The sequence below is a fragment of the Ylistrum balloti genome, unplaced genomic scaffold (assembly GCF_031769215.1).
Source record: "Ylistrum balloti isolate Yb309-2 unplaced genomic scaffold, AGI_CSIRO_Ybal_v1 Utg370406, whole genome shotgun sequence".
NCBI lineage: Eukaryota > Metazoa > Mollusca > Bivalvia > Pectinida > Pectinidae > Ylistrum > Ylistrum balloti.
Genome location: NW_026782277.1, coordinates 564,300 through 576,740, shown reverse-complemented (window position 1 = coordinate 576,740; position 12,441 = coordinate 564,300). Strand labels below are relative to the sequence as shown.

At 33.4% G+C, this 12,441-nt stretch overlaps 2 protein-coding genes across 2 annotated transcripts; both read left to right on the top strand.

The window, feature by feature from the left end:
* The first annotated feature begins 360 nt into the window (after nucleotides 1-360).
* LOC132554465 (procathepsin L-like) lies at nucleotides 361-3,322 on the top strand. The gene is made up of 7 exons (XM_060218783.1): nucleotides 361-500; nucleotides 1,257-1,362; nucleotides 1,604-1,750; nucleotides 1,859-1,982; nucleotides 2,222-2,322; nucleotides 2,599-2,870; nucleotides 3,223-3,322. Exons 1-7 carry the CDS (start codon nucleotides 361-363, stop codon nucleotides 3,320-3,322), a joined length of 990 nt encoding a protein of 329 aa, XP_060074766.1.
* Nucleotides 3,323-7,326: 4,004 nt separating this feature from the next.
* Nucleotides 7,327-12,188, top strand: LOC132554462 (procathepsin L-like). Its single transcript, XM_060218779.1, has 8 exons — nucleotides 7,327-7,346; nucleotides 8,353-8,495; nucleotides 8,880-8,985; nucleotides 9,613-9,759; nucleotides 10,355-10,478; nucleotides 10,748-10,848; nucleotides 11,115-11,386; nucleotides 11,892-12,188. Exons 2-8 carry the CDS (start codon nucleotides 8,353-8,355, stop codon nucleotides 11,989-11,991), a joined length of 993 nt encoding a protein of 330 aa, XP_060074762.1. The 5' UTR covers nucleotides 7,327-7,346; the 3' UTR covers nucleotides 11,992-12,188.
* Nucleotides 12,189-12,441: the final 253 nt, after the last annotated feature.

The window sequence follows — 12,441 nt, the reverse complement described above, 5'->3', positions numbered from 1 at the left end:
TGAATCTGTTTTTAGTCATTGGAGATACATTGGGCGAAAAAACACGTGTTTATTTATTTATTTTTTATTTTTTTTGGTCTCTGTTTTACACAAAATACTCAATTGTAGATTCAGACAAAAAGAAAGTTGACTTCCATTTCTTTTCTGAGGGGTTAGATGTAACAAAATATTAATATCGATTGCAATAAGGACACCTGTAGATTTAGATCGAGTTAGATTGAGGGAAAGTCCCTATATTTTTATATATTTTTGTTATTATTTGCACATGACTCTGCCGTTCATTCAGGCAGAAGCAAATACTTGCACAAATCAAAACTGATAGATATACTATATATGTCAATATTTACCTTTTTTTGACAGATGTTGAAGCTAGCTCTGTTATCCGTACTGTACGTGTGTGCCATCGCTACACCGCTCACTGATCCTATTCTGGATGAAGAGTGGACAATTTTTAAGAGGACATACAACAAGCAGTATGAAGAACATGAGGAGCTGATGAGGTAAGCTGTACTGTTGACACTTCTCATGTACCTTTAGTCCAGGGGGTATGTCATTTGATTTATTCCATGTTTTCTTTCAATTTGAATATTGCCACGGTTCAGAATATACATATGACTTGAAATTATTCCATTTTGAAATTTAATGCATTCATCACATATTGATTTAATCCTAATCACCAATTAGTTCTTGACATTTGTTTGGACCAATATTGATCTTCCTAACTGGCCTACTAGGTTTCAAGAATAATGCAATGTGTATCACTGACAAGACCTGATATGGTAAAAGGGTTTTTTGTGTTATAGCTCAATTCCAATTTTTGTAATGAAACGTTGCTCTTTATACGTGTCTTTTGTACAATCGGCAGTTTCTTGTAAATATGCAAAACACAATATAAAAAAACAAGTAAATAACCTGCATTATATAGGTGTTTTGATAATTAAAAGTTAACAGAATATTAAAACACACTGAAACCAGAACAAAATACGAACATAAGAAATATTGAAACTGCGTCGTCTGAAACTGTATAAGACGAACAAGACCAGATGTTTCAGAAGGGTAAGCGTCTTTTACTTTATCCACGAAATCCGCTATAGACTTGGTCTATCCAAGTAAGTGATGTTAAGTTTCGAAATGAGAAGGTAAATAACAATGGAACTTGCAGGAAAATAGCGAAAATAAAATAATCCAACTTTGCATCACAAAAAGAATATTTCTCAATGAGATGATATGACATAGATACATTAATTCTGTTTTAGACGTATAATCTGGGAAGATAATGCCAGATATGTCCAGAAGCACAATCTGGAGGCTGCAAACGGACTTCACACCTTTACAACTGGAATGAACGAGTACGGAGATCTGGTATGTTTGATATATGTGATAAAAGCTATGTCTTATTGTCGTGTATATGTTGTGTTGCCATTATATGTGATTATTTTGGAAAGAGGCTTCTTAAAACCATATCAATTATCACTTAAATGCCTGTACTTATCAAAATAAAGACAGAAAAGTCTAATTTTATTGCACCTTGATCTGTTTGTGTTGCTTTGAACTCAAACCGTCGCTGGCGCATAACATATTGCAAACATCTTTCATCTTGCAGACAAGTCGTGAGTTTGTAAAAATGATGAACGGTTTTATCATGCGCAACTCGACGTCATCACTCATCTTCGATGCATCTGACGCAACAGTCACCGATGATTCAGTAGACTGGAGGACAAAGGGCTACGTCACAGAGGTCAAAAATCAGGTCAGTCCATAACCATCAAACAAGTATGTAACGCACTGTGTAGAAAAAAAAACGTGTTCAAGCACTGTAAATATGCAATTAAATTAAATCTACTTTCCTTTGCTATAGGAACAATGCGGGTCTTGCTGGGCATTTTCTACCACCGGATCACTGGAAGGACAGACTTTTAAAAAGACTGGAAAACTGGTTTCCCTGTCAGAACAGAATCTCGTTGATTGTTCCAAGAAACAGGGTATGCATAAATGAAAGCTCCGAAATTGTATTCTTTGTAATGAAAGGTATAACACTGAAGCATTAAACTAGTAATAAGGTTAAATTATTTTAATGTTTGGCCGATTGGTCGCAAAACAATGTCTGAAAAATAATAAAGTTGAAATAATACAGACGAACTTTTCTGAACTCACGCAAAGGGGTCTGTTATTAGATTATGCAATTTGCATTTTCCAATCGGTGATTCTTTACTCTTTCTAGGAAACCACGGATGCAAAGGAGGTTTAATGGACTTCGGTTTTAAATACATACAAGAGAACAAGGGAATTGACACGGAAGAGTCATACCCTTACCGTGGAAAGGTATGTTTAATTATAAGCAAAATAAGTTTACCATTTAGAAACATCTGATCTTGTTCTAGTTCTTTTCCATGTCTTTTGCGTGAATCTTTTTTTAATTCTTATTTTCCCTAATTTCATCAAATTTTAAATTCAACCAAAATTATGTTGACATATCCTTTAAAAATGCTCTGTTCCATGTTTAATATTACAAATATCAAATACAATTGCTGCATACATTTTCAATATCGATTGTCTCTGATTATTGGTGTCATATACAAAAGTGTCTTTTTTCCTCAGGATGGTAAGTGCAAGTTCGAAGCCAACAACGTTGGTGCAACTGACACAGGTTTTGTTGACGTAAAGAGTAAAAGCGTCTCATCCCTGCAGCAGGCAGTATCTACCATTGGACCAATTTCCGCTGGTATGGACGCCAGTCACCCATCATTCCAGCTATACAGATCAGGAGTATACAAAGAACGCAAGTGTAGCTCCACTAAGCTAGATCATGGAGTCCTTGTTGTTGGGTACGGATCGGAAGGTGAAGAGGATTATTGGATCATGAAGAACAGGTAATGTTCATAACTATATACAGCTTTAGTTTTACACTGAGTTGCATTGTTTGGTATATTTGCATATTATATTAACGGTTTTCCTTTCCAGCTATTTTTTTTCCTAGATAGAGTTGTTGAAAATGAACTCTCATTTATTTATTATTTACGTCGGGTGTTATTATTACTTATTATTATTTTCTTATTTGAATTTCCACACCAAGAAATTAATCGTTTATAAAAATTTATTATTAAGTAAACATATTCAAACATAACATTTTGACTTATTTGCTTTTTTTACAAAACATTTATGCTGTAGTTCTATGCTTACGAAATACAAGTTTGTCTTCAATACTTATTCTTTTTATTTCAGCTGGGGAAAATCCTGGGGAATGAAGGGTTACTTTAACATCGAAAGGAGCGAGAAAAATATGTGTGGAATCGCAACACAGGCCAGCTACCCTACCGTTTAAAGACTAACTATCAGCTATAATGTTAACTCGTTAGCTGTCCAACAAATTAAATGACTTACTGATATTTGCCAAGATATTGATATTGGGAATACAACTACACCTAAGTCTTGCAATACATAGAATATTATTTTTTGTTCGACGTGTTTGACATGAACAAAATACTCTTTTTGAAAAAAACAGCATAGAGTGTTTACAAATAAGCATAAAATCATAAAATGTAGCATGCAAATTCATGTTATATTCATTCAATATTTTTGTGTTGTTTCTGTTAAACTGCAATCTCCTTATATCTCTATCAAATGTAATACATTGTCATCGTATTGTAATTTGCTGTTTGTGATTTTGTTTTCTTCTGAAATTAAATTACTTTTTTGTAAAGCTTTGGGTTTTTTCCTTAATCTTTACATTCTATAGCATTCGATGTAGACTTACAGAGCTTAAATGTTGAACGCGGCAGATAATTTACATTTACCGTATACTTTATTTCACAGACTTAACTCTCCAGTCAAACTCGCAAATACAGGATTTCGCGCATTCTGATCTTGAAATAACTTCAAACTCGTGAATAATTAGCCATTAGAGGCACGAACTCAACGCGACTCCGATATCGGTAACCTAGTGAAATTGATGCAATTTAGAATTGTTTTCCTTAGAAATAATAGCGAAAGATTTGAATTCGCGATTGACTGTCCTAGTGCATTAATATGGAAATATATCCCACGCGAAATGTAAGTAATTTACCGTATGGAACTATAATAATTCGATGTGTAAAGCAACGGTCGATGCTACCTCAGGCGAAATTACGAGGCATATCATTCTATACTGTTCAATGTTCGTTGTCTTCTGTGTTCTGTATCTCAGATATCCGAGGAAGATCTCGATCCTTGCTGTCATGTTTGCGTCCTTATCAGAACACATTATTCTAATTGATTTAGATGGTATGCCATCAAATGGGCATCCATTATGTTGCTCAATTATTCAATTAGATAGCAACAGAGATACGTCAAGGTGACCCCGGTTAACAACGATTCTGCAAGTTTACATTGCTAAATTATAAGTTTTGACATTTTTGTTGATATGTAACAATATAAAACCATGTATACAAGTATGAAGATGAAGTAAAGATATTTTCGATAGAGATTTCTGTGACATCGACGACATATGCCATGCAAATCGTGGTCAATCCAAGTACGTAATGTCACGTGTCCAAATGAGAAACAGGTATACAAGAGTGGAAATAACAGTCAAACTAACGAACAGCAAACACGTCCAGCTTCATATCACAGAAGTAAATAGAATATTTCACAATGGGTTTTCCCTAAATACAAACTATAACCGCTGCAGAAATAGCACGGGGATCAAATAAAGTCAAAATATTCTAAAGACTTTATTTCATAACATAAATGCCAGGGGTACTAATCAAAACATGTAGCATGCTATGATAAAGGACTACCAATAATATATAAATGAATGACCTTGGTCCAGGTTAAGATCACATATGTCAAATGTGTTAAATGTGTCAAATGTACTCAAACGACTTCTCACAATAAATGACATGATGCTGTTATTCGGCTTGAAGCTTGCTAAGACTGAGTTCTGGTAACGTTTTGAAATGAATGACCTTGATCGAATTCGAAAATCACAAGGACAGAATGTGTAAAAGATTTACTAAAAATGAGACAAACGTACGAGATTCTCTATCTAAACCACTTCTATATAACATGGCATCAGACCGGTTTGGAACAATTGTATGTCATTTATAATTTACAAAGTTTCAATGTACCCCTATTATGAAAAGGACTTTCAAATCCACAAAAATAAAGTGCTGACAAATTCATTTTTTTACCTGCAGATCAGTTTTGGCCCACAGAACACGTTATTAATTGTAATTGTAATATCAATGACAACCCGCTGTAGCTATATGGGGTTTCAAATTTTGTGCCGATTTAAACATCCTCGCCACCGATCAGAAAAAAAACCCATTTTGATCTGATTTTATTTATATCGATTTGTCCCATATCTGATTGAGAAATCTTAATCGCATGCATTTTAGTCACGGGAAAATAATGCATTAAAAATTTTAAACTTTATATCTTCCTTTTTGTTTGTTCGACTATCAGTACATCTTGTATTATGATACTTTTACTGTTACGGGGCTAGCTAAGCATATTACTTCCAAGACAGCGGAGACATTTGCAATTAAATAGCCAAACAACACAGGAATATACTAATATATTGACGCATTATGTAAAAGAACAACACATTCCAGTTCTTAGCAGCTTAAATTACAATACAACAAAATATCCGAGAAACGACATTCAATCACAACCAACCTTATATTGAACACTATCTTTTTAATTATATTTATTTTCAATAAACGATATGCAAAATATCTTGCTGAATGTTACGTAACTAAAATTTTGAAGAATAAGAAAATGTTTTTAATTGGTTAAGTACGTAACCTTTTTACAGCTTAGATTTCCCTTAATAAAGATACTGTGTATTCTGTATGCTTGAATGCTAATCGTATAAACACACAAAACATATCTATATTTGCTTTCCAATATTTAGACATTTTAAATGGTTCAGTTATATCAACCTGAATGATAGTGGGGAGTGGGTGTTGAAAATAAAAAAATCAACCTGACTTCATTCCTTATTTCAAAATATTCTAGCTTAGATGGTTGTCTGCCATATCGATGCAAACCTTAATTTGTACTTTAGAACAGCTCCAAATCTGACATGAAATCCAACTTTTAAGATTGCAGTGTGAAAGCAACATTGCCGATTTCAGAAAACTGACCAAATATACAAATAAATGGCTATCTTAATTGATTTGCAGCCTGGTGTTGTCATTCCTTAATATTCACGTAGTCCTTGCGTATCATATACAAATATGATCGAATTTTTAATCATTTAAAGAGAAATTCTTGTTTCCATTTTTCAGTGATAAATATTTTAATTGTCTTCCAATACAGTTGATTTCTTATTTCTAGTTTTACACAAGAAGTACATATTCAAGTTCTTATTCACGACAAATCTAGATTTACACGAATGAGTCTTACCAAAATATGATAATTTACAGTATTCTGCACAGGAATGATGTCTGGTGATACCATGCTACCTTACTATACTCAGTGTACACTGAGGTCATATTTGTGTTAAACAGACAGACGGGTGTGCGATGCCAGATAACACAGAGTTCGTGATGTCCCCTGCCAAGATTTCAAAATCTGAGTAAAGTAGATACACAGATAAGAAATGACCGTATTTGACCTAAATCTACATCACTGATTAAGCTCCCCGTTGTTATGATGTTCTGGGTGGAACGTCGTGTTGATATACATATATGCTAGTTATGACATTGCAGTACGCTGGTGCTTTAAAGTGTTTATAATTGGCGCCATCAAAACAAGTTTACACTTGACCTTTGTGATAACACAAATAAACAAATCAAAACAAAATACACGATAACATTAGCCTTTACTCCATAACTACAATAAAACGAAAATGAGAAAGCAGTTTTGTTTTCAAAGACCCTCGTGCTGTATTTGCAAATCGTCCGTTTTTGTTTCTTCCAATATATCAAATTAGTAAATATTGTAACTCTGACGACAGGAAATTAATAGATGTACATATATATATAAATTCGATACTTCAGACCCGTAAAATATTGTTGTCAAATAGCAGTATCGTTCGTGTTTCGATAGGTAAATCAGGCTCATAAAATAAAAAAAAAATGAATGGTCCTAATTGCCTCTTTGTTTTTTTTCTAAGCGTCTCCTGACAACACGTTGTAAAATTCTTATTACGGGCTATATATATTATACATCTTGTAAATATTCATATAATCAAATAAAAAGAAAATCCTGAAATAAGGGAAAACCCGCTAAGACAGATTGATCCTTATCTAGGTACCTTAGTAAATACTCGGATCACGTGACTCCGAGCTGAGCTATGTCCCTGTAAATATTGTCACCTGTTGAAGGAGTTCACAGTGCCGGTGGGAGACTGAAAGAGCACGGTAAGTTGTATTGGTAACAGGATTGTCATTCTTTAACCAATCACTGACCACGTCGCATACTCATTCAAACATTTTGTCGTTATAATAACGATTTCAAATATCTTTAATATATACATGATTGCTGCATTGTTTTGTGTTTCCTTTATAAGTAGTCAGTATGTATCTGTACAAGTCACGTTAACATTTTTTTATCACAGGATTGTTTTTTCTATACCTATGTAATACGTTTTGCGTGAGCAAGCGGAATGATAAATTCGCGTATATTCAATAATCAATTTTAGCAGAAACTGCAATTAGCGAAATAGGCTGCCTTTCTAGCGTTTTTCGATTGAAATATTTCGTTAAAACTAGGCAATCGCTAAAATACATATGTTTACGGTTTGTAACATAAACCTATAACGGCATCATCTATATTATGTTATTACTAAACGACCTTATGCATTAACTGTCGTCAGGATTATGCTTTAGTTGTAAATGCCAAAATTTTAGTTGAGTTCACACTCATGGCTGACCACAATGTCCATTTCGAGTTTTGAAACAAAAGATGAGTTTCCTACGGTTATCTCTGACGAACTACAGAAGGGACTTTCTTGCAGTATTGTAGATCTGGTGCCCTGCAGGTCTGGAGTAGCTTTACTGATCTTATTGTACTAAGGGGGCGTTGGAGAGAGTACAGTGAATCTACTTTTCTCATTTTGACACACTGTATCTTAGTATTTCAATTTCTTACGTGTTTTAGTCATTCCTTCTGTGCTGTATTTTCTACTAAATATGCCCCGTTTGGCACATATAATGGTAAGAACCAGGCGGTTGTGAGGACGTTTACCACCTAAAAATAGATAAGGTATCCAGTCTATAGAAAAATTTCTGACAAAGTTATCAAATTTGCGAATTAGAGTGATAGCAATTTTTTTTAAAAGATATCAAAACAAAATGCATAGTACATAAAAGACGAAATATGCATTAAGTAAATCACCTTGTTTACATTTTCTTTCTTTTTGAACAGATGTTGAGGTTAGCTTTGTTATCCGTACTGTGCGTGTGTGCCTTAGCCGCACCCTTTATGACCGATCCACTTCTGAACGACGAATGGGTGTCGTTCAAAAAGACATACAGCAAACAGTATGAATATTATGAAGAGATAACAAGGTATGGTACAAAGAAATAATATAAACTTCACTTTGCTCACGCATTACGTGCCTTAATTTACGAATACTGTTACCGAGTTTAGAAGAAAAAACATCCCAGTAAACACGATAAAACCTTCAATGTTGCAAAGATGTAAACCCCATTTAATGACGATCTCTAAAGTTTGCTCTTTTTCAAGATATTTTTATAAACACAGTAAATTATATTAAGGAAATTTTTGTTCAAAGACTTCCTCGCAGTTTTCGCATCTTTTTTCTTCTTGTATATGTCAAAACATGAAAGCTTGGTTCATTGTATACAATATTCATTAAGAATATAATTTGAAGACAATTTTCTACGAAATTTGATTAATTAACGTGATCTTGTTATTACGTCTGTCAATAGACGTATTATCTGGGAGGATAACATCAGGTTCGTTGAAAAACACAATGAGGAGGCTAGCAGGGGACTCCATAGCTTCACTACAGGAATGAACGAGTATGGAGACCTGGTAAGTGAAAATTAATAAATAGACTATCCTAATCATGTAGACAAACTTTGACGTTATTGTGTTTTATATGTTAATCAGTTGACTCAAATAGTGTTTATTATATTTCTATGTTTTTCGAATTTAACATTATTAAATGACAGAATGAGACATACAAATTTCACTTTATGTGTATTTGTCTATGGTTATCATAATCCGTCCTTTCATAAATGTTTAAGATAATTATCCGAAAATTACTCCGAAATCAACATGGCAAACATGATTTGAACAATTGTAGACTCATAGAGAAAACACATATACTGAAGACATTTATTTGTTAGCGGTGATGTTATTTTATTGCGTTTTCTATCTTTCGTGTATACAACAGTATACGACAATTCGTCATTGCGCTTCTACGTTTAGGATGGATAATGCTTTAAAACTTCATCATACTGAATTATGTTTATTTATTGTATGTTTACAATAATAAAATGTTTACTAAATAAAATATGAATTTTGCTGTTCTTGCATATTTTATGATATCAGTTTCATCTAACATTCGACACAATTCGCAAAGACATAGTTCTAACATAAATTTTACCCGATTTTACAAACACACCACAAAATTGTGAATATTTGTACATATTTCAGACAAACTCTGAATTTGTACGCATGCTTAATGGATACATCATGCGAAACACTTCCTCATCAGTAATCTTTGATGCCTCTGACGACATTGTGGCAGATGATTCAGTTGATTGGAGGACAAAGGGCTACGTCACAGCTGTCAAAAACCAGGTATCATTACAGCCTTCGTTTCATTTTATACCAAACAAGGGTCTTGTATTGCACTTCTGTCAATAGGATACTTACGTTGATGTAATATGTACCATAATTTATTTTTTTAATTATTACTGGATAGAAAAACACATGAGGAAAAGCTCCGATATTGAACATTGGTCTCTCAAAAGGCTTTAATGATGGCGTGGGGAACTCTGGGGGAAGGTCCTTGTAGTCTTTATGATAATCACATGTTTGCTTGTTTTTTTTTTTTTTTTTTTGTTTTTTTTTTTTTGCGGAGGGTCGGTGTCGTTTTACTCGTGTTAGGACATATTTACAGAAAAAATATATCTTTAGATGTTTAAAAGAGATAACTGTCATCATATATTTAAAGGTCTATATTGCACATATATGTAAATAGATCATGTTTTGTTTGTTATATAAGCTGTGGTATGAAATTTAAGTTTTTCTTAGAATATGATGTGTCCTGTTGTTTTCATTATCTAACTTTTCTGTTTGACTGTTGTTGGAGCATTTTCATAAAGATTTTATAAGCAAAATAATCGAAAACTTTTAACAAAAAAATAAATGTTTTCAATTTCCATTTCAAAAGGGCCATTGTGGATCATGTTGGGCATTCTCTACTACTGGTTCATTGGAAGGACAGCATTTCAAGAAGGAAGGAAAATTGGTTTCTCTGTCTGAACAGAACCTTGTTGACTGCTCCAAAAAGGAAGGTAAGGATAATAATGGACCTTCTTGGTATTCTTCATAATAGTATTCTGTAACAGAACTCTGCATTTCTTATAACTGACGTGATAAAAATTAAATAATAAACATATCAGTATGTTATGTCCAACATGTTTAATATTCTTTAAAAGTTACACGTAAAAGTCAAATTACACTTCAGGATGGGACAATTGATATAAGTAATAACGAGTGATCGAGTTAAATGGTCAACAGTTTAGAAAATGTGTCGTTATTTTTAGTTGCTTATTTTTGCCAGGAAACCATGGCTGTAAGGGAGGTTTAATGGACTTTGGATTCAAATACATTAAACAAAACAATGGAATTGATACAGAGGAATCATACCCATACGTCGGAAAGGTACGTTTTATCTTACGAAGCCAATAGTAATTTAACATAGTTTGATAAGTTCATGTTTCCGTTCATCGTATTTTAAACTTTTAAAAATTGTCTTACTGTTTTTTTTTTTTTTTTTTTTTGGGGGGGGGGGGAGGATATTGTAATTTTGTCTTCACGATAACGATAATGTTTTATAGGAAAATATCGACATTCTAAAATTGTATCAGGTTTTACAAAGATGCAAACGATTAATTCGTATTAACGGTTACGCATTTATTGATTTTTAGGACGGTACGTGTAAGTTCGAAGCCAGAAATGTTGGAGCAACTGACACCGGATTTGTTGATGTCAGGAGTAAGAGCATCACAGCTCTACAACAGGCAGTGTCTACAGTTGGTCCAATTTCTGTTGCCATGGACGCCGGCCACAAGTCGTTTCAGCTGTACAGGTCCGGAATATACAAGGAGCGAATGTGCAGTTCGACCAAGCTAGATCATGGAGTATTGGCTGTAGGTTACGGATCAGAAGGTGCCGAAGACTATTGGATCATAAAGAACAGGTGAAAAATTATAAAAGAATTATTTGGGGTTTTTTTGTATTTTTTTTTTTTTTTTTTTTTTGTTTCTCAAAGAAGTTATAAACCTCTCGTTGTACAGTATCACCTCAATGCAATGCCTCTCATTATACGAAATAATAAAAATAAAACGCCCCTCGTTATACAGCTGATGTTCTGCTGTGTGCCTTTGGCCACATACTTCCGGCACTTTAAAGTCAGCTTAAGTAACACACATGCACCAATCCTGCATACAGACAGTCTCTAAAGGGCAATATATGTTATTTGGACATCAAACAACAGAAATTGAATCAAAGCCAAACTTTTTGTCATTAGTATATATAGATATATATATACATAACTTCTTTTTGTGTTATCAATGCCATAACAGAACATTGCTCCAAGTCCTTATTAGGTATTTCTTTTATATTCATAATTTTTTAAATTAATTTATTTATTCATTTATCAGTTCTATGTTTATATTTCATCCTTTTTCTTCTTTTTGTTACAGCTGGGGTGAATCCTGGGGAATGGAAGGTTACTTTAAGATCGTGAAGAGCGAACAAAACATGTGCGGAATTGCTACACAGCCCAGTTACCCAACCGTTTAATGACAATAGTGACTATTTTTCTAATAGCTTTTGGCTGGTTTAATTATACTATACTATGGTGATATAAACTTCTTTTTTAGTAAGAAAATGTTGTCAAGTAGACAGATCACAGCCTGTTCGCTGTGTTCTGTCCATCCAGTTTAGCAATTTCACTATTTTTGTATGATCTAAAGACTATTTCACTGTAATAAACCATTTTTTCCTACAATATGTCGTGTTGTTGTGCGAAATTCAGATTATGCATTTTACATTACACATCGACAACGTGATTTCTTCCTATTTTGAGTGATACGGAAACTGTTGCTGTAATGTCTCTCCAGTTGAGATCGCCAACTACATAGTATATATACTGCAATTTTATCGATGGTTCATTTTTTTTTTTTTTTTTTTTTTTTTGTCAATTTTCCTAAAAAATTAAAAAGAAAAAAACAAAATATATTTTAAATATCT